Source organism: Lithobates pipiens, unplaced genomic scaffold (genome assembly GCF_037356315.1).
Source record: "Lithobates pipiens isolate NorthernLeopardFrog02 unplaced genomic scaffold, aLitPip1_a1.2 Scaffold_30, whole genome shotgun sequence".
In the NCBI taxonomy this organism is placed as follows: Eukaryota; Metazoa; Chordata; class Amphibia; order Anura; family Ranidae; genus Lithobates; species Lithobates pipiens.
The window spans coordinates 32852826-32875829 of NW_027507791.1; the positions used below are offsets into that span (position 1 = coordinate 32852826).

The window sequence follows — 23004 nt, forward strand, 5'->3', positions numbered from 1 at the left end:
CAAAGAAAGTTCTGGAATCCCAATGCAAGATGTATATAGGTCTTGACTTTTGTACAAGTCAGTGGTAAGATACTCCTCCCCCACCCCCCAAGAGCTTAGCCCACCCCTGCTGTTCCACTTTCAACTGGCAAATCACCATGTGCCCAGAGAGCTCCAGATTCCCAACACATGCCATGTATGGAGCCTTGACTTCTGCCCGGGTCAATGGGAAGAGCCACTCCCCAAGGACCCACCCCAGCTGTTCTAAATTCACATGTGCCTAGAGAGCTCTCTATTCCTGATGAAAAATGTATATGAGGCCTTGACCTTATTCAAGTCAGTGGTAAGACACTCCTCCCCAAGAGCTTAGCCCCACCCCTGCTGTTCCACATTGCTAGTGGCGGATTCCATGTGCCCAGAGAGCTCCAGGATCCCAACACCGACCACATATGAAGCCTTGACTTCTGCCCAGGTCTGTGGAAAGAACCACACCTCCCAGGAGCTCAGCCCCACCCCTGCTGTTCTAAATTCCAGTGACAGATTTGCATTAGCACAGAAAGTTCTAAAATCCCAATGCAAGATGTATATAGGTCTTGACTTTTGCACAAGTCAGTGGTAGATACCCCCCCCACCCCCAGAGCTTAGCCCCACCCCTGCTGTTCTACATTCAATTGGCAGAATCACAGAGAGCTCCAGATTCCCAACACATGCCATGTATGGAGCCTTGACTTCTGCCCAGGTCAGTGGAAGAGCCACTACCCCCCTCCGCCCCCATGACCCACCCTGCTGTTCTAGATTCACACGTGCCCAGAGAGCTCTCGATTCCCGATGTAAAAACGTGTATGAGGCCTTGACTTTTGGTAAGACACTCCTCCCCAAGAGCTTAGCCCCACCCCTGCTGTTCCACATTCCAAAAGGCAGATTCCATGTGCCCAGAAGTTCCAGAATCCCAAACACTGGCCTTGACTTCTGCCTAGGTCAGTGGAAAGAACCACTCCCCCGCAGGAGCTCAGCTCCAACCCCTGCTGTTCCAAATTTCTACGACAGGTTCCCGTATGTCCAGAAAAGTATGCAATCGGAATGTAAGTTATATATGAGACCTCGACTTATGCCTAAGTCAGTGGAAAGTCCCTCCCCCGAGCAGCTTAGCCCCACTCATGTTCAATATTTCAACAACTGACTCCATTGTGTCGAGAGAGCCCCTGAATCCCAATGAACGCTGTATACGGAGCCTCAACTTCTGCCCAAGTCAATGGGAAGGGCCAGGGAGCTTATCCCTGCCCCTGCTGTTCCAAAATCCCATGTGCTCAGAGATCTGGAATCCAATTAGAAGCTGTATACGAGTCCTTGACTTCTGCCCGAGTCAGGTAAGACACTCCCCCAAGAGCTTAGCCCCCCCCCCCTGTTGTTCAATATTCCAACAACCGATACCCGTGCACCCAAAGAAGCTCCGGAATCCCGATGCACCCCATTGTACAGGGCCTCAACCTTTTACCAAATCAGTGGCATGAGCAACTCCCTCTAAGAGCTAAGCCCCACCCCTGCTGTTCCACCATTAAATGCAAAAATGATGAATACAGTGAACAGGCAATGGGCTTGCGTCTCTGCGCGCTCGTACAGGAAGGCGGTCCAATATTTATTTCACTGCAAACAAAACGCCTGGGGGACAAAAACCTGCAACACCCCCCCCCCCTCCATCTGTCCTGCAAATGAGGGGGGTCTGTGTATGACGAGAGTCTGTGTTTTGGGCTTTACCGGCCCTTTAAACAGCGTTTTATTCCCCAGCCCCCGAGTCATTGTGGTCCCCTATTGTCACTGACAGGGAAGACAAGGCCGTCCGCGTTATCACACCGCCTGCAGGAAACTCCTCACATCCTGTGTCCCTCCAAACCCCACTTCCTCCCCAGTCTGTTTTCACGAGATACAAGAGAGGCCGTCACTCACCACCTTAATAACCACTCGCCTACAACCCGTTATCAGCTCCGCGACACAACACAGGGCCACAGGAGGGAACCCTCACCCAATATCTGTGTGTGCACAGCTGGTGTCCTACCAGGGAGGAAACACAACCCTCTCTGCAGAGCATTCCACCACTGACCTCCCTACAGATCTGCAGAATATCGCTCCCTCCCATCCCCCCCTGTCAGATCCATATTGATATATTCTGCAGATTATCCCATCTCTGATCTCTCTAGTGATCTGCAGAACATCGCTCCATCCCCTCTCCCCCTCCTGACAGATCCATACTGATATATTCTGCAGAGCATTCCACTACTGACCTTCCCTATAGTCTGCAGAGCATCGCTCCCTCCCCAGCCCCCTCCTGACAGATCCATTCTGATATATTCTGCAGAGCATTCCACCACTGACCTCACTATAGATCTGCAGAACATCGCTCCATCCCCTCCTGACAGATCCATATTGATATATTCTGAAGATTATCCCATCACTGACCCCTCTAGAGATCTGCAGAACATCGCTCCCTCCCATCCCCCTCCTAACAGATCCATATTGATATATTCTGCAGATTATCCCATCACTGATCTCTCTAGAGATCTGCAGAACATTCCTCCCTCCCATCCCCTCCTAACAGATCCATATTGATATATTCTGCAGACTATCCTATCTCTGATCTCTCTAGAGATCTGCAGAACATCGCTCCCTCCTATCCCCCTCCTGACAGATCCATATTGATATATTCTGCAGATTATCCCATCACTGACCTTCCTAAAGATCTGCAGAACATCGCTCCCTCCCCTCCCCCTCCCGACAGATCCATATTGATATATTCTGCAGATTATCCCATCACTGACCCCTCTAGAGATCTGCAGAACATCGCTCCCCTCCCCTCCCCTCCCGACAGATCCATATTGAATATTCTGCAGATTATCCCATCACTGACCTTCCTATAGATCTGCAGAACGTTGCAACGTTTGCCTGTCCCACCCCCCTCTTGACAGATCCGTATTGACATATTCTGCAGATTATTCATTACCGACCTCTCTAGAGATTTGCAGAACATCGCTCCCTCCCCTTCCCCTCCCGATATATTCTGCAGATTATTCCATCACTAAGTGCTCTAGATATCTGCAGAACATCGCTCCCTCCTGACAGATCCATATTGATATATTCTGCAGATTATTCCATTACTGACCTCTCTAGAGAGCTGCAGAACATCGCTCCCTCCCCTCCATCTCCTGACAGATCCATATTTGATATATTCTACAGATTATCCCATCACTGACCTTCCTATAGATCTGCAGAACATCGCTCCCTCCCTTCCTGACAGATCCATAATCTATATATTCTGCATATTATTCCACCAATGACCTCTCTATAGATCTGCAGAACATCGCTCCCTCCCCTCCCCCTCCTGACAGATCCATATTGATATATTGCAGATTATTAGATTTGGGGGGGGGGGGGGCACAGTGTAGCTCACGCCTCTGATTAAGTGATGCTGATTAATACCTGTGCGGTGTGTGTGTGGGCGGTGGGTACGTCATGCACTGACACAGACGGAGGTAGGTGCACGGTGAGTAACGAGGCTCACACTTGGCTCACACACTTGGCCCGGCCTCCCCCTTCGGCGCAGACTGGCAGGAAATGCCAGAATTATGAGTAGAGGCTGATGCAACGCTCAGTCAATCGCTAGATGTGGAAAGCAAAGGGTGGGGGGGGGGGGGCGGACCACCGAACAGCTACCCCTAGTGTCTGAGCTCTGGGCGTGCGGTCACGGCAAAGCAAGCACGCCGGCCAAGAGGCGCGCTGTTCCCAGGGCCAATCAACGTCCTTCACCGCCGGAGACCCCCCCCCCCCTTTTTTTTCCACAGTACATGCTAAAATGCGCAGAAAACACCCTGGGGACCCCCCCAAATATTTTCTGAATACAGAGGACCCATCGCATACAACGACGGACGTTACAATTTATGTCACATGACATTAGCGCAGCGGTTTATCGAATAAAAGTACAGTGAGAGGAGAAAGTAAGTGATCCCCTTAAAGGGAGTGCTCCTAATCTCAGCTTGTTACCTGTATTAAAGACACCTGTCCACAGAATCAGATTCCAATCTCTCCACCATTTTTTTTTTTTTCCTCTTTCTTTTAGCCTGTGGCATGCAAAAACACACCCAAAAAAACTTCCACTCCGTGCCAAAAAAAAAAGTGCACACACATAAAGAGTGACACACAAAAACGTGCAACGGGTGTACCACTGTCCTCCAGGAGGAAGGACCTTACTCTGATCCCCCCGGGGCATTAGGCTCCAGACGGGGACTGAGGTACCATACATGGTCCATCTGGTCGAAAAACCAGATGACCACCACCTTTCTCTGGAAGGTCTGCCTGAAACAGACCCACCCCAAGTACTCGGTTGGGGCTCCCCCAATGGGAGACCCCCTGAGAGAGAGGGCAAACCAAGCCAGAAGACCTATGTCCAGACGGGGACTGAGGTATCATCTATGGTCCATCTGGCCGAAAAACCAGAGGACCACCACCTTTCTCTGGAAGGTCTGCCGAAACAGACCCACCCCAAGTACTCGGTTGGGGTTCCCCCAAAGGGAGACCCCCTGAGAGAGGGGACGAACCAAGCCAGAAGACCTATGTCCAGACGGGGACTGAGGTATCATACATGGTCCATCTGGCCGAAAAACCAGAGGACCACCACCTTTCTCTGGAAGGTCTGCCGAAACAGACCCACCCCAAGTACTGGTTGGGGCTCCCCTGAAGGGAGACCCCCTGAGAGAGGGGACGAACCAAGCCAGAAGACCTATGTCCAGACGGGGACTAAGGTACCATACATGGTCCATCTGGCCGAAAAACCAGACGACCACCACCTTTCTCTGGAAGGTCTGCTTGAAACAGACCCACCCCAAGTACTCGGTTGGGGCTCCCCCGAAGGGAGACCCCTGAGAGAGTGGGCAAACCAAGCCAGAAGACCTATGTCCAGACGGGGACTGAGGTATCATACATGGTCCATCTGGCCGAAAAACCAGAGGACCACCACCTTTCTCTGGAAGGTCTGCCGAAACAGACCCACCCCAAGTACTCGGTTGGGGCTCCCCCGAAGGGAGACCCCCTGAGAAAGAGGGCAAACCAAGCCAGAAGACCTATGTCCAGACGGGGACTGAGGTACCATACATGGTCCATCTGGCCGAAAAACCAGACGACCACCACCTTTCTCTGGAAGGTCTGCTTGAAACAGACCCACCCCAAGTACTCGGTTGGGGCTCCCCCGAAGGGAGACCCCCTGAGAGAGGGGACGAACCAAGCCAGAAGACCTATGTCCAGACGGGGACTGAGGTATCATACATGGTCCATCTGGCCGAAAAACCAGACGACCACCACCTTTCTCTGGAAGGTCTGCCGAAACAGACCCACCCCAAGTATTCAGTTGGGGCTCCCCCGAAGGGAGACCCCCTGAGAGAGTGGGCAAACCAAGCCAGAAGACCTATGTCCAGACGGGGACTAAGGTACCATACATGGTCCATCTGGCCGAAAAACCAGACGACCACCACCTTTCTCTGGAAGGTCTGCTTGAAACAGACCCACCCCAAGTACTCGGTTGGGGCTCCCCCGGAAGGGGGCCCCCCTGAGAGAGTGGGCAAACCAAGCCAGAAGACCTATGTCCAGACCGGGACTGAGGTATCATACATGGTCCATCTGGCGAAAAACCAGAGGACCACCACCTTTCTCTGGAAGGTCTGCCGAAACAGACCCACCCCAAGTACTCAGTTGGGGCTCCCCCGAAGGGAGACCCCCTGAGAGAGAGGGGACGAACCAAGCCAGAAGGCCTGTCCACCCTCCCACAAGACTTTCAGGGTTGGCCCCGAGGACCGACACCCTACTCATCACACGTGACAAAACTGTGACACACCAAACATAAAAATACTAGGATCCAGGAGATTAGTGATAGCCCTTTGCCATCAGGCCTCACCCTCGCCCCCATCACTCCTACCTAATTACATTTGGGAAGTACTGGCCGTTCCCCCGGTGGGAGAAAGGCGAACCAGCGTTCCCTCCCAAAAAACTGACCGGAGCTAGAGCTGCCCCAATCCAGGCCAGAAGGACCCTTCAGCGCCGATCAGTGGTTCTCCATCCCCATCAGAAGGCTTCCCTTTCGGCTACGAACCGCTCCAGGTTACCTTCACGCCAGCAGGTTTTGCATAGCAACCGCCACCCCTGCTCCACCTCGCCGTAGAGCAGGGGCAGAAGCAAGCGCCACCTCCTGGCAACTGATAAGAACAGATACTACACTTGATCTTAGCCAAAAGTCCAATCTCTCCACCATGGACAAGACCGAAGAGCTGTCCAAGGATGTCGGGGAGAAGATTGTAGATCTACACAAGGCTGGAATGGGCTACAAGACCATCGCCAAGCAGCTTGGTGAGAGGAGACACCAGTTGGTGCGATTATTTGCCAATGGAAGAGACACAAAATAACGGTCGGTCTCCCTCGGTCTGGGGCTCCATGGAAGATCTCACCTCGTGGAGGTTCAATGATCAGGAGAACGGTGAGGGATCAGCCCAGAACTACACGGGAGAATCTTCTCAGGTGGGACCATAGTCACCAAGAAAACAAATCGGTAACACACTACACCGTGCAGGGCACGCAAGGTCCCCCTACTCCAGAAATCACATGTACAGGTCCATCTGAAGTTTTCTAATGAACATCTGAATGATTCAGAGGAGAACTGGGGGAAGGTGTTGTGGTCAGAGGAGACCAAAATCCAGATCTTTGGCATCAACTCAACTCGCCGTATTTGGAGGAGGAGGAGGAATGCTGCCTATGACCCCAAGATCACCATCCCCACCGTCCTACATGGAGGTGGAAACATTATGCTTTGGGGGTGTTTTTCTGATAAGGGGACAGGACAACTTCACTGCATCAAAGGGACGATGGACGGGGGCCATGTACCACAAAATCTTGGGTGAGAACCTCCTTCCCTCAACCAGGGCATTGGAAATGGGCCATGGATGGGTCTTCCAGCATGACAATGACCCAAAACACACGGCCAAGGCAACAAAGGAGTGGCTCAAGAAGAAGGACACTGATGGGCACTGGTAGGTAGAACCAATAGGCACTAGTGAGCCTGCACTGATGGGTGGCACTGATGGGCACTGGTAGGTGGCACTGATAGGTGCTGATGAGGCTGCACTAATGGGCACTAATTAGGAGGCACAGATGAAGCTGCACTGATATGTGGCACTAATAGGCGCTGATGAGGTTGCACTGATGTGCACTAATCAGGAGGCACATATGAGGCTGCACTGATACATGGCACTGATGAGGCTGCACTGATGGGCACTAATCAGGAGGCACAGATCAGGCTGCACTGATAGGTGCTGATGAGGTGCCACTGGTGGGCACTAATCAGGAGGCACTGATGAGGCTGAACTGATACGTGGCACTGATAGTCGCAGATGAGGCTACACTGATGGGCAGTAATAAGGAGGCACAGATGAGGCTGCACTGATACGTGGCACTGATAGGCGCTGATGAGGCTGCACTGATGGGCACTAATCAGGAGGCACAGATGAGGCTGCACTGATACGTGGCACTGATAGGCGCTGATGAGGCTGCACTGATGGGCACTAATCAGGAGGCCCAGATGAGGCTGCACTGATACATGGCACTGATGAGGCTGCACTGATGGGCACTAATCAGGAGGCACTGATGAGGCTGAACTGATACGTGGCACTGATAGTCGCAGATGAGGCTACACTGATGGGCAGTAATAAGAAGGCACAGATGAGGCTGCACTGATACATGGCACTGATAGGCGCTGATGAGGCTGCACTGATGGGCACTAATCAGGAGGCACAGATGAGGCTGCACTGATAGGCACTGATGAGGTGCCACTGGTGGGCACTAATCAGGAGGTACTGATGAGGCTGAACTGATACGTGGCACTGATAGTCGCAGATGAGGCTACACTGATGGGCAGTGATAAGGAGGCACAGATGAGGCTGCACTGATAGGCGCTGATGAGGCTGCACTGATGGGCACTAATCAGGAGGCACAGATGAGGCTGCACTGATAGGCGCTGATGAGGCTGCACTGATGGGCACTAATCAGGAGGTACTGATAAGTATCAGTGATGATGAGGCACTAATGGGCACTGATAAGTGGCCCTGGTGGGCACCGATTGGCAGCACCGATGGGCACTAATTGGCAGCATCAATGGGCACTAATTGGCGGCACTGGAGGGGGCACAGATTAGCAGCACTGGTTGGCACTAAGGGGATCTATGCCCCTTCTTTTCTTCATGCTGGCGGCGTGGGAAAAAAAAAAAAGGATTTACCAGCTTCAGTTCACTTCCATGATCAGCTGTCATTGGCTGGACAGCTGATCACACGGAGCAGGACTCACTGTGATTGGCCCTTTACCTCGATCAGTGATCAGTTCTAAGCGCGAGAATGGGAGGGTGTCTAAGAACTCCGGCAAAGGAAGCCCGCGCAGTAGCAGTTTTTTCGGCTTAAGCGCGGGCACCAAGTGGTTAAAATCAGCCTTTTATATGAATTTTTTTTTTTTTTTTTTTTTACTAGAAATTACTATGAATCCCCCAAAATATATATTTCCTGAAAGCCGAGGCCCTGGAGAATAAAACGGTGGTAGTTGCAATTTTTTTTTTTTTTGTGTTACACAATATTTGCGCAGTTATTCATAAAAGACATAAAAATACGCACCAGTGTATTATATTATTATGTATTATTATTATATTAGTGAAAACACACACAATATTACACCCACGTATAAAAGATGAGTAAATAGACACCAAACATGTCATGCCAACTACAAGCCAACTATTTCCACGACAAAAAAAAAAAAAATACGAGGCGTGTCAATCGTGAAGAACACTCAGCAAATCTATGAAATAAAAAAACACCCCAAAACCCCAATTCAAATGAAACCCTTATACGGAGATCCCAGCTGAAAGCCGAGATCAGGCTTGAGGTGGGTGTGGCTATTCTGTAAGCTGAGGGGGAGGGACTTGCAAAAGCCCATCTCTCTTCCCGCCCTACCTTGTGTTTGCCGCTGGTCATCTTCCTGATGAAGCTCAGCGTCCTCTCGAAGGGGGACTCCTCCTTTAACCTGTTCTCCTTCTCGTCTGTCTCCAGAGAGTCGATCTCCCCGCAGCTCACGGCGCTCAGTCTGGGGAGGAGGAGGACAAGCAGATCGCACCGGATTAGACCGAAAATGGAAGACATTTTAGAGGATCGATCGATCGATCTTTACAAAATGTGCACCAAGTGGGGCGGGGGGGGGATCTACCAAGGATAAAAATCACATGACCAGTCTTAGTGCCTAAGGAACCGCCATAGTCAACATGCCAACCCTTGGGACATTGCTGGGGATGCCACAATTTAACCAATAAACTGGCTTGAGGCCCCCCACTCCGTGCAGACTTTATAGAGATAGGGAGCCAATTACAGGAGCAGGGGGGGGGGGGGGGGTGAGTATTGTGGCAAATCTTGCCCATTATAACCGCATGGAGGATGTTCTTTCTGGGTGCAGGGATTGGACACTTACCCGTTGCTCATGCGCTGTCCGTGAGAGTAGAGAGACACATCTGTGGGGAGACAAATTGGGGGAGGTTAGTAGATGTATGAACATCAGAGATGGGTCACATACAGGACAATCTACTTCCAGGAGTGGCTGGGGGGGGGGGGGGGGGAGGGAATCGGGATTCAAAAATCTCATCTCCTCAGGACCTCCTTCCTCCTGCTGGTGACCCCTCTAGTGCTATAAAGATCTATATAGAGGAATCAGGACCTCCTTCCTCCTGCTGGTGACCCCTCTAGTGATATAAAGATCTATATAGAGGACTCAGGACCTCCTTCCTCCTGCTGGTGACCCCTCTAGTGATATAAAGATCTATATAGAGGAATCAGGACCTCCTTCCTCCTGCTGGTGACCCCTCTAGTGATATAAAGATCTATATAGAGGAATCAGGACCTCCTTCCTCCTGCTGGTGACCCCTCTAGTGATATAAAGATCTATATAGAGGAATCAGGACCTCCTTCCTCCTGCTGGTGACCCCTCTAGTGATATAAAGATCTATATAGAGGAATCAGGACCTCCTTCCCCCTGCTGGTGATCCCTCTAGTGATATAAAGATCTATATAGAGGAATCAGGACCTCCTTCCTCCTGCCGGTGACCCCTCTAGTGATATAAAGATCTATATAGAGGAATCAGGACCTCCTTCCTCCTGCCGGTGACTCCTCTAGTGATATATAGATCTATATAGAGGAATCGGGACCCCCTTCCTCCTCCTGGTGACCCCTCTAGTGATATATAGATCTATATAGAGGAATCAGGACCTCCTTCCTCCTGCTGGTGACCCCTCTAGTGATATAAAGATCTATATAGAGGAATCAGGACCTCCTTCCTCCTGCTGGTGACCCCTCTAGTGATATAAAGATCTATATAGAGGAATCAGGACCTCCTTCCTCCTGCTGGTGACCCCTCTAGTGATATAAAGATCTATATAGAGGAATCAGGACCTCCTTCCCCCTGCTGGTGATCCCTCTAGTGATATAAAGATCTATATAGAGGAATCAGGACCTCCTTCCTCCTGCCGGTGACTCCTCTAGTGATATATAGATCTATATAGAGGAATCGGGACCTCCTTCCTCCTGCCGGTGACTCCTCTAGTGATATATAGATCTATATAGAGGAATCGGGACCCCCTTCCTCCTGCCGGTGACCCCTCTAGTGATATAAAGATCTATGTAGAGGAATCAGGACCTCCTTCCTCCTGCCGGTGACTCCTCTAGTGATATATAGATCTATATAGAGGAATCGGGACCCCCTTCCTCCTGCTGGTGACCCCTCTAGTGATATAAAGATCTATATAGAGGAATCAGGACCTCCTTCCTCCTGCTGATAATCCCTCTAGTGATATAAAGATCTATATAGAGGAATCAGGACCTCCTTCCTCCTGCTGGTGACCCCTCTAGTGATATAAAGATCTATATAGAGGAATCAGGACCTCCTTCCTCCTGCTGATAATCCCTCTAGTGATATAAAGATCTATATAGAGGAATCAGGACCTCCTTCCTCCTGCTGTTGACTCCTCTAGTGATATATAGATCTATATAGAGGAATCAGGACCTCCTTCCTCCTGCCGGTGACTCCTCTAGTGATATAAAGATCTATATAGAGGAATCAGGACCTCCTTCCTCCCGCTGGTGACCCCTCTAGTGATATAAAGATCTATATAGAGGAATCAGGACCTCCTTCCTCCTGCGGGTGACCCCTCTAGTGATATAAAGATCTATATAGAGGAATCAGGACCTCCTTCCTCCTGCGGGTGACCCCTCTAGTGATATAAAGATCTATATAGAGGAATCAGGACCTCCTTCCTCCCGCTGGTGACCCCTCTAGTGATATAAAGATCTATATAGAGGAATCAGGACCTCCTTCCTCCTGCGGGTGACCCCTCTAGTGATATAAAGATCTATATAGAGGAATCAGGACCTCCTTCCTCCTGCTGGTGACCCCTCTAGTGATATATAGATCTATATAGAGGAATCAGGACCTCCTTCCTCCCACTGGTGACCCCTCTAGTGATATAAAGATCTATATAGAGGAATCAGGACCTCCTTCCTCCTGCTGGTGACCCCTCTAGTGATATAAAGGCAGACCTTTGTGCAATGCTAACTTTCCACCGTGGCTGCCACCGCCCTTTAGGACGGGTCCCCTTTAAGCCCTCCCTCACACAGCTGCCTATCCCTGGTCTCAGAAAGGGGTTAAAACATGAGCAGATCCGACCACAGGCATATCAGGGACGGAAATCGCATTACAAATACGGTATTTCAGAATGAGACAAAGCCAGTCACAGGACAGGCCACCGCTAACACAACCGCAGGACAACGGCGCCCTCTAGTGGGGGAAGGGAAGCTTCAGGTCACTTAATGAACTACATTTGAACTTGGGCTCCGTGGACTTCCAACAAGGGAACAAACAAAATAGTAAAAAGGCAAATTCTGATGCGGGCAAAGACGTCCGGACGAATGCGAAGGGGCGGAGCCGTGTAGGTCCCATATAGGTGTATATAGGACGTTCATTGCAATGTGATATTTATTGATGGGCTCTGGATGTGTTGACGGTCGCAGGTCTGTGTGTCCCGTGTGGTGATCCCCCCCTTCCATGGGACATGGGAATCCCCGCGATTCTCTACAGGATGTGTGCATCAGCGGTATTCCAAACAATGGAAGCAATCTCCGTCCAGAACAATGACGTCTCATCCTGTTCTCCGCTGTCTGCTCTATTCATATCTTATTGAAGTTGACTTCTGTGGTCCCCCCACCCCCCCCCCCCCCCCCATCAACACGCCAATGAGACTTTTAAATAAAATATTTTAGGCTTTCATTACATACCTTATTTTATACCCAGGCATGTCATGACTTGGTCTCTGTGCTCCTCTAAGCAGTGCCCGCAGGTGACTGGTGGGAAGGGGCCGGCAAGGTGCCGTAATATTGGCTTCCTGGAAACGTTACATTTCCCCGGCCCCAGTTCTCCTCCCTCTCAAGGGCCCTTAGACCTGATGCAAGCAGTGGGAGGGGTTATGCAAATTCCCCCCGATTGGGTGGGTGTAAGCCAAAATTCAATTTTTGTTGACATAATAAAAAAGTGCTACAACTTTGAAACACCCCCCCCCCCAAAAAAAGAAAAAGATTTTGGGGAACCTCCAGGAAATGCCACAACATAACGCAACTGTATCCTCTAGACGTGAGGATTATGTAAATGAACCCCCCGCCATCCATACTCTACTGGAGACTAAGCCCACCAGCGGCGCCTGCCCACTCACCGTCAGGGTAGCAGTGGTCGATCCCGGTCATAGAGACGGATTTGGAGAGGGGGTTGTACAGGTAGTTCTGGGAGGACAGGTAAGCGCGGAGCCTCTTGGCGTGTTCCTAAACATGAAATAAAAAATGGGAGAATAAGAGGTCAGGGTTAGCCGAGGGGATCAGAGCGGTCGGAGCCCTCAAACAGTTAGGTCGGGGGGCCCTTTGACCTCAAGAGCCCTCAAACCTCAAGGGCCAAGGTGTGGTTGGCTCTGGGCCCTTGAGGTTTGAGGGCTCCGACCTAAACGTTCCCCTCCCCTTATCAAGTCACTTGTGGGATAATGAAAACACCAAGAAAGTGATCCCGGGCTTCTGAGATCAAAGGGAAAGAGATCAAACCTAACTGTGTCATCCCGTTATCCATCCACTGTGGGTCCAATACACCAGGAAGTGACCTTGGCGGTCTCTGGGCTCCTGAGGTCAAAGGGCCCCAACCTAAAATTCCAAAATTCCTAAAAAACCCAAATTCTTATCCATCTGCTGTGGGCCCATTATGCCAGGAAGTGATCTTGGGCTCCAGAGACCTAGGTTGAGGCCCTTTGACCTCAGGAGCCCAGGGTCACTTCCTGGTGTAAGGGTCTCAACCTAACTGTGTCATCCCCATGTCCATCCACTGTGGGTCCCTTACACCAGGAAGCAATCTTGGGCTCCAGAGAGCTAGGTTGAGGCCCTTTGACCTCAGGAGCCCAGGGTCACGTCCTGGTGTAAAGGCCTCAACCTAACTGTGTCATCCCCGTATCCATCCACTGTGGGTCCAATACACCAGGAAGTGACCTTGGGTATGGCGGTCTCTGGGCTCCTGAGGTCAAAGGGCCCCAACCTAAAATTCCAAAATTCCTAAAAAACCCAAATTCTTATCCATCTGCTGTGGGCCCATTACGCCAGGAAGCAATCTTGGGCTCCAGAGAGCTAGGTTGAGACCCTTTGACCTCAGGAGCCCAGGGTCACTTCCTGGCGTAAGGGCCTCAACCTAACTGTGTCATCCCCGTATCCTTCCACTGTGTGTCCATTACACCAGGAAGTGATCTTGGGCTCCAGAGAGCTAGGTTGAGGCCCTTTGACCTCAGGAGCCCAGGGTCATGTCCTGGTGTAAAGGCCTCAACCTAACTGTGTCATGCCCGTATCCATCCACTGTGGGTCCATTACACCAGGAAGTGACCTTGGGCTCCTGAGGTCAAATGAGCCCACAGCAAATAGATAAGGCTTTTGATTAGTTTGGTTGGGGCCCTTTGACCTCAGGGGCCCAGGGACAGCCATACCCAAGGTAACTACCTGGTGTAATAGACCCACAGTGGATGGATGCAGGGATGACACAGTTAGGTTGAAGCCCTTTGATCTCAGGAGCTTACGGTCACTTCCTGGTGTAAGGGCCTCAACCCAATTGTCTCATCCCGTTATCCATCTACTGTGGGTCAAGGGGCCCCATACCTAACTGTTTAAAACCCTTATTCATCTGCTGTGGGTCCATTACACCAGGAAGTGACCCTGGGCTCCTGAAATCAAAGGGTCTCAATCTGTCACCCACCTATTCCTTCACTGTGGGTCTATTACGCCAGGGAGTCACCATGGGTATGGCTGTCCCTGGGACCCTGAGGTCAAAAGGGCCTCAAGCTAACTGTTCTATCCATCTCTTCACTGTAGGCCCATTATACCAGGAAATTAACCCTGGGCCTCTAAAGTCAGAGGGCTCCAACCTGTTTCCTTCCCTTATCCATCCACTGTGGGCCCACTGTACCAGGGTGTGACCTTGGCCGCAGCTTTTACTGGGTCCCTGACGTCAAATGGCCCCAATTCATCTGTTCCTGACCCTTTATCAATTTTATGCCGCCCCGTTATACCAGGGAGTGAATATGAGTGTGGCTGTCTCTGGGCCCTTGAGGTGAAAGGGCCCAAACCTTGATGTTCTACCCTTCAGTTGTGGGCCCCAACATAACTGTTCCCTTCCCGTATTCTCCTGCTGTGGGCCTATTACACCCCTTTCTGTCTCTTGCCAGAAGAAGACTATAGTGGCTTCCTGGTGACTATCCCCATTCCTCCCCCACAGGTGCCACAGGACTGCGGTAAAGTGAAGCCAGAGGAGGATCATAACACCTCTCCACCCCAATGCTCCTAAATTCAGGCAATGAAGTTTCAGAAGGGCACAAGAAGAGTCTTCTAGGCCTTGCTGAATGGCTTGACCCCGCCACACCTTTCCTTGGCTTGACCCCGCCACACCATTCCTTGGCTTGACCCCACCACACCTTGGCTTGACCCCGCCACACCATTCCTTGGCTTGACCCCGCCACACCATTCCTTGGCTTGACCCCGCCACACCTTTGCTTGGCTTGACCCCACCACACCTTACCTTCACCCCGGCCAAATCTTTCCTTGGTTTAACCCCGCCACACCTTTCCTTGGCTTGACCCACCACACCATTCTTTGGCTTGACCCCACCACACCATTCCTTGACTCCGTCACACCTTTCCTTGGCTTGACCCCACCACACTTTTCTTTGGCTTAAACCTGCCACACCTTTACTTGGCTTGACCCCGCCACACCATTCTTTGGCTTGACCCAACCACACCATTCTTTGGCTTGACCCAACCACACCATTCCTTGACTCCATCACACCTTTCCTTGGCTTGACCCCACCACACCATTCCTTGACTCCGTCACACCTTTCCTTGGCTTGACCCCACCACACTTTTCCTTGGCTTAAACCTGCCACACCATTCTTTGGCTTGACCCCACCACACCATTCCTTGACTACGTCACACCTTTCCTTGGCTTGACCCCGCCACACCTTTGCTTGGCTTGACCCCGTAACACCTTTGCTTGGCTTGACCCCGCCACACCTTTCCTTGGCTTGACCCCCGCCACACCTTACCTTGGCTTCACCCCGGCCAAATCTTTCCTTGGTTTAACCCCGCCACACTTTTCCTTGGCTTGACCCCGCCACACCTTTGCTTGGCTTGACCCCGTAACACCTTTGCTTGGCTTGACCCCGCCACACCTTTCCTTGGCTTGACCCCACCACACCTTTCCTTGGCTTGACCCCCGCCACACCTTACCTTGGCTTCACCCCGGCCAAATCTTTCCTTGGTTTAACCACGCCACACCTTTCCTTGGCTTGACCCACCACACTTCTAACTTTGAAAATCCATAATACATGCGGGCAGCACCCGGCAGCGTCCGTACCTCTTGCGTCACCTCCAGATCTTCGCCCCGCATCAGCAGCAGGTTCTCCAGCTCGTCGTTACTAGAGGTGATGGGAGTCCGGCGCGGGTCCTTGGGGTAGCCCATGGCCTCTATCTCTTCGGGGTCCAGACCTTTCAGGCTGAGGCTGCAATAGACACAGAGGCAGTTATCGCGCCGCGAGCACCGCCGTGCCGCTGCACAGGTGGCGACATCGTCTAGCAGCTCCATGGCCAACGCAAGATAGCAACGTTACGACATAGAAAGCTGCTCTTTGTGTCTCAGACACTTGTTGTTTGCTTTCCTTTCCTCTCTTTGAAAGTCTCTAAAACCACCAGCTTCCTCTCCAGCTCTAACCTATGAGAAGGGGGGATGCTTATCAGGCCGGTGATCTGCCGATCGCTTTGTGACCTTAAGAGAGGATCGGTGGGGGGGGGGGGGGGGGGGGCGTCACCTGAGTTCACCTACCACTCTGCAGACTGCGCGCCGCTCCACCGGGAGAGATAGCAGTCCCCGTCCATCTTGCACCGGTTTGCAGAAGTAGCAGTGCGGGGGAGACGGAAAACACAACCGCTGCTTGAGCGCGTCTACGGGGGCCCCTAGTGTCTGCAGGAGTGCGTGACAGGCGGTGAGGGTTGATTTTATTGCACCCCTCTAGGCCAATCAGCGTCAACTAAAATGTAAAAGGCACAGGCGTGTGAAGAAAGAGGATTTCACTGGATTTCTGGGAAAGCATTCTTTACAGTTAAAGTAGTAAAATAAAAACATATTACCACTTATAACTGGTATAGCCATATAAGGATTATAAAGAGGAGTCATCTGAATACGATCAGTTATATAATGCAATCAAGACATTACCTGTGTAAAGAAAGAGGATTTCACAGTCTTTCTGGGAAAGGGTTCTTTACATTAAGAGTAGTTAAAGAACACTTAATAACACCTCAAACTGGTATAGTCATATAAAGTTTATAAAAAAAAAAAGACGAGTCATCTAAACGTGATCAGAGTGATGTAATGTAAAAGGGACATTAGCTGTGATTAGAAAAAAGGATTTTACAGGCTTGGAAAGAATTCTTTAGATTAAGAGTATAACGAAAACAATATCACCATCCCGAAGTAGTATAGTCAGATGATTATAAAGAGGAGGAGGAGAGTCCTGTAAAACAGAGCGGTCTAATGCAAAAAGGGACATTAGCTGTGTGAAGCCAATGCTACTGTAATTTTTGGGAAAGGATTCTCTACAGTAAGAGTAGTTAAAGAAAACATATCAGCACCTCAAACAGGTATAGTCATATAAAGAGAGAGAGAGAGAGAGAGAGAGAGAGAGAGAGAGAGAGGGAGGGAGGGAGAGAGAGACAGAGGGAGGGAGGGAGAGGGAGAGAGGGGGAGAGAGAGAGAGAGGGAGAGAGGGAGGGGGAGAGAGGGAGGGGGAGAGAGGGAGGGGGAGGGGGAGGGGGAGAGAGAGATCTAATCGCAATCTGAGTGATCTAATGCAAAAGGGACATTAGTTGTGTGAAGAAAGAGCAATTATACTGTCTTTCTTGGAAGAGATTCTTTATAGTAAGAGTGGTTAAAAGCAACTTATCACTACCTCTAGATGGTATGGTCAGAAGAAGATAATAAATATGACGAGAGTCATCTAAAACCAAAGGGCATCAGCTGTGCACAAAAAACAAATAGTTTTATAATTTGTATGGAAAAAGGGTTCCTTGCAGTAAGAGTGATTAAAGATCACGTATCACCTTTGCCTGGCCATAGATATCCTTTCTGAAAAACAAAACTTTTGCCATTTCCTTCATTGACGACAGTGCAGACAGAACAAATATTGGCCAACGCTGCCACCTAGAGGTTGTTAGAGATTACTACTCCATGTGTATTGTAGTTCAGCACATTTCTCTTCTAAATGAAATATATATATATTGCGAGTGCTCATCATACACACAGGCATTAAAGGAGGACGCTTGCCGCTTGAGTTACCTATCCCATGAGGCAAGGGGAAACCCCTCCAAAAGTGAGAGCCAGTGTACCCATTGGAAGATTTCCCTTCACTAGAGCAGGTGACAGATTGGAAGATTTCCATTTACTTCCTGTTCTGGTGGCAACCATAAATCTTGGATGATTTCCTATCACTTTCTGTCCTAATGACAATGGTGACCAGGACAAATTGAGAGGGTGAACCCACCAACATAGACATGAGCCAAAACCTGAAAAAAACGTAGAAATGAGGTCTCCGTAAAATGTATGTCTTTATGGAGTTCCTCCACACCAGTCATGAAGCCATGTCTTTATGGAGTTCCTCCACAGCAAACTCATGAAGCCATGTCTTTATGGAGTTCCTCCAAAGCAAACACACGAAGCCATGTCTTTATGGAGTTCCTCCACACCAAAACTCATGAAGCCATGTCTTTATGGAGTTCCTCCACAGCAAACTCATGAAGTCATGTCTTTATGGAGTTCCTCCACACCAAAACTCATGAAGCCATGTCTTTATGGAGTTCCTCCACAGCAAACTCATGAAGTCATGTCTTTATGGAGTTCCTCCACACCAAAACTCATGAAGCCATGTCTTTATGGAGTTCCTCCACACCAAAACTCATGAAGCCATGTCTTTATGGAGTTCCTCCACACCAAAACTCATGAAGCCATGTCTTTATGGAGTTCCTCCACAGCAAACTCATGAAGCCATGTCTTTATGGAGTTCCTCCACACCAGTCATGAAGCCATGTCTTTATGGAGTTCCTCCACACCAAAACTCATGAAGCCATGTCTTTATGGAGTTCCTCCACAGCAAACTCATGAAGTCATGTCTTTATGGAGTTCCTCCACACCAAAACTCATGAAGCCATGTCTTTATGGAGTTCCTCCACACCAAAACTCATGAAGCCATGTCTTTATGGAGTTCCTCCACAGCAAACTCATGAAGCCATGTCTTTATGGAGTTCCTCCACACCAGTCATGAAGCCATGTCTTTATGGAGTTCCTCCACAGCAAACTCATGAAGTCATGTCTTTATGGAGTTCCTCCACACCAAACTCATGAAGCCACGTCTTTATGGACTTCCCCCCACACCAAAACTCATGAAGCCATGTCTTTATGGAGTTCCTCCACACCAAAGTCATGAAGCCATGTCTTTATGGAGTTCCTCCACACCAAACTCATGAAGCCATGTCTTTATGGAGTTCCTCCACACCAGTCATGAAGCCATGTCTTTATGGAGTTCCTCCACAGCAAACTCATGAAGCCATGTCTTTATGGAGTTCCTCCACCGCAAACTCATGAAGCCATGTCTTTATGGAGTTCCTCCACAACAAAACTCATGGAGCCATGTCTTTATGGAGTTCCTCCACACCAAAGTCATGAAGCCATGTCTTTATGGAGTTCCTCCACACCAAACTCATGAAGCCATGTCTTTATGGAGTTCCTCCACACCAGTCATGAAGCCATGTCTTTATGGAGTTCCTCCACAGCAAACTCATGAAGCCATGTCTTTATGGAGTTCCTCCACCGCAAACTCATGAAGCCATGTCTTTATGGAGTTCCTCCACAACAAAACTCATGGAGCCATGTCTTTATGGAGTTCCTCCACACCAAAGTCATGAAGCCATGTCTTTATGGAGTTTCTTCACACCAAAGTCACGAAGCAATGTGTTTATGGAGCTCCTTCACAAAGTCATGAAGCCACGTCCATGGCATTCCTCCGCACCCAAGTCATGAAGCCATGTCCTTATGGAGTTCCTCAACACCAAAGTCATAAAGCCACGTCTTTATGGAGTTCCTCCACACCATAGTCATGAAGACACATCTTTATGAAGTTCCTTCTCACCAAAGTCATGAAGCCACGTGTTTATGGAGCTCCTTCACAAAAAAAAGTCATGAAGCCACGTCTTTTTGGAGTTCCTCCACACCCAAGTCATGAAGCCATGTCTTTATGGAGTTTCTCTTAATGCCTGTGTGTATGAGCACTTGGGATATTTTATTTTAACCTTTTCTAAAATTACTTTATTACTTGGAATTGTTGTATTTGTAAATTCTTCACTAGCAGTAAAATCATTTCAGCCAAGCCCTCACCGACCTCTGTAGCTGCAGCCATTGTGGAGTAATTCACTCTCAAATTTTTTGGGGGGGGGGGAAATAAAAAAAAATCACTTTGACACTTTGGCATTTGACAGGCAGGTGGGAGGCGATATGTTGCCTCCTCACTGTCTGTTTTAACCCTATAAAGTGCGCACCACCGTCCTGCAATCGCGTGTGTCGAATCCATTTGCAGGGCGATTGTGGTGCAGCCTCGTTTATTGAAGGGGCTACATTTGGTGGAGGTACTCTGCCTGACAAAATGAGACATTGGGTTTAATTTTTTGCAGTGGCACATGTACTACCCCCTCCGGCCAATCCTGCCCCAAAGAAGCTTCTGGACAGCACTTTTATTTACAAAAGCGTGCAAAAAAAATGCCACAAAGTCACACATAAGGCATGCTGAAGTGTAAATGGGGCGGAGATATACAAAGAGCAGGCGAGCAGGCATGGATGGCTGTCCCTGGAACTCTACTGTGAACATTGAGGATGAATTTCTCCACAGCGCCACCAGCTACAAAGATCAGTGAGGACTTTTATTTTAAAACTCACCTACTCGCCTAGACGTGGCATGAGAAGGTAAGAATAAATCCTTACTTTTTTCTTTAGGGTACATTTTACAACCGCCCTCTATTAGAAGGTGATTTGGGAGGGGGGAGGAGCCCGGACAGTGTAGGTGGGCCTTATATTTTATGGCAGGGTCTGCTTTAAGAGTGTTTAACCCCTTCAATACTGGGTACTTTCCCCCTTTCCTGCCCAGGACAAATTTTCAGCACTAAAAGGTTGTTTTCTCCTTCACTGACGGGCACTAATGAGGCTGCACTAATGGGCACTAATGAGATGGCAAAGATAAGGAGGCGCTGATATGCAGCAATGATAGGCGGCACTGATGGGCACTAATAGGCGGCACTGATAGATGGCACTGGATAGGCAGCACTGATAGGGATTACTGATTGGCATCTGAAGAGTACTGACAGGCGTTACTGATGGGGCACCGATTGGCACATTTATGGGCACCGATGGGCACTTTGAGGAGCTACTGACAGGGATTACTGATTGGCATCTGAAGAGCACTGACAGGCGTTACTGATGGGGCACCGATTGGCACATTTATGGGCACCGATGGACACTTTGAGGAGCTACTGACAGGGATTACTGATTGGCACCTGAAGAGCACTGACAGGCATTACTGATGGGGCACCGATTGGCACATTTATGGGCACCGATGGGCACTGACAGGTCGTTACTAATGGGGCACCGATTGGCACATTTAAGGGCACTGACAGGCATTACTTGTGGGCCACAGACTGGCAGCTGATGGGCACCTCTCATGGAGGCTGTGCTGATAATCAATATGCTGATTATCAGTGCAGACCCCCCCCCCCCTCTGGCAGGGAGAGCCGCCGATTGGCTCTCCCTGTCAGCGCGAACCGAGGAAAGCCGCTTACCGGCACTTCCTGGTTCACGCTGTGATTGGTCACAGCTGACCATGTGGTAAGGAGCCTCCATCGGAGATGCGGTGTGTCAGAGTGACACACCGCACCACCGATCACCACGCTGCGCTCCCCCCCCGCGCCGCGCGAGCACGTGCCGGCATGCTATCCTGAAAGACGTTATATGACGCCCAGTCAGGATAACAGAACCGTCGCCCCGGCCGCCATTCTGCTATAGGCTGGGCGGGAAGTCATTAAATATCTGAATGGCCACAATTAAGTAGACACGCTTCCCTTTCGTACCTGAGCTCATCGTAATTAGACTCCTCCTCTTGCAGTCTCTTTCCCGGCTCCCAGCTGTGCCTTCGGAAGGAGTCGCGGATGTGGGCGGAGCTCCGCGTGGGGCAGTAGCGGCGCAGCGGGACGCCTAGGAAGCGGTCCTGCTCCTCGTCCTTTAAATCAATCTCGGAGGGGGTGCCGGGTTCCACGGCGGACATACAGCGCTGCTTGTGGCCCCGCATGGCAAATGGCCCCGCGTCACCCGCGAATATGTCTGTGTTGTTCATTATCGTCGCCTTCAGTACAAACTCGGGACTCTGAGGACACAGGAAATGGAACATTAAAGAAAAAAAAAATGACAATGTTATTGATCTTTAGCATCATATATCTTTGCAATTTCAAGATCCATGTACCGTACAATATCCTTTTAAACCGTCATTTAACAGCAGTTGGAAGGTGTAGAAGGGCGAGATATTATAGGAGGCATATGGTACAGTTTCCCAACACCCACTCTATAAAAAGTCGAAATATTCCTTACATTGCAGAGAGAGCCTCGCACTTCCTCAAGGGCCTTCAAGACAGGAAGTGAAAGGAAATCTCCACAATGGGGTGACAGATGGAAAAAGACGGTGATGGATGCTTTCAGGCGTGCGTACATTTTATACACTATGACCTAAAGAGTGTGGTCACATGACTAATACACGACTTTGTTGGACATCCCATTCCAAATCCATGGCCGTTAATAAAGAGGTTGCCAATTTCCTCCTTACTCCCCTCATGACCAGATAATATGGCGTAGCACCACTTTCCTCCAAGGTCATTAATACAGAGATTGGCTATTAATATGGGGTACACCCATGGCCATTAATATGGACCTCTCCGCCCATGGCCATTAATATGGACCTCTCCGCCCATGGCCATTAATATGGACCTCTCCGCCCATGGCCATTAATATGGACCTCTCCGCCCATGGCCATTAATTTGCGGTCCCCCCCATGCCCATTAATATGGTCCCCCTATACTGGGGATTGCCCTCATTGTGGTTTTAACACCCTCCATTCTTCTGGGAACATTTACCACAAGATTTCGGGGTATCTGTGGGAAGTTGTATCATTTGTGGGGTCAGGTCCTGATGTTGGATGAAGCATATTGGTACACAACTGACATTCCAATTCATCCAAAAAAAACCTTCAGTAGGGTTGAAGTCAGGGCTCTG

At 49.9% G+C, this 23004-nt stretch overlaps 1 protein-coding gene across 2 annotated transcripts in view; it reads right to left on the reverse strand.

Moving 5' to 3' along the window:
* The window catches only part of ARHGEF2 (Rho/Rac guanine nucleotide exchange factor 2), a 233614-nt gene that overhangs the window by 123786 nt on the left and 86824 nt on the right, over positions 1–23004 (reverse strand). For both annotated transcript variants that reach the window (XM_077463972.1, XM_077463971.1), the window contains exons 3-7: positions 21813–22105; positions 16009–16153; positions 12795–12900; positions 9511–9550; positions 9003–9132 (exon numbers count right to left, since the gene is read on the reverse strand). In XM_077463972.1, coding sequence (XP_077320098.1) covers positions 9003–9132; positions 9511–9550; positions 12795–12900; positions 16009–16153; positions 21813–22075 — 684 coding nt within the window. In that variant the 5' untranslated portion in view covers positions 22076–22105. The remainder of the gene's footprint in view (positions 1–9002; positions 9133–9510; positions 9551–12794; positions 12901–16008; positions 16154–21812; positions 22106–23004) is intronic.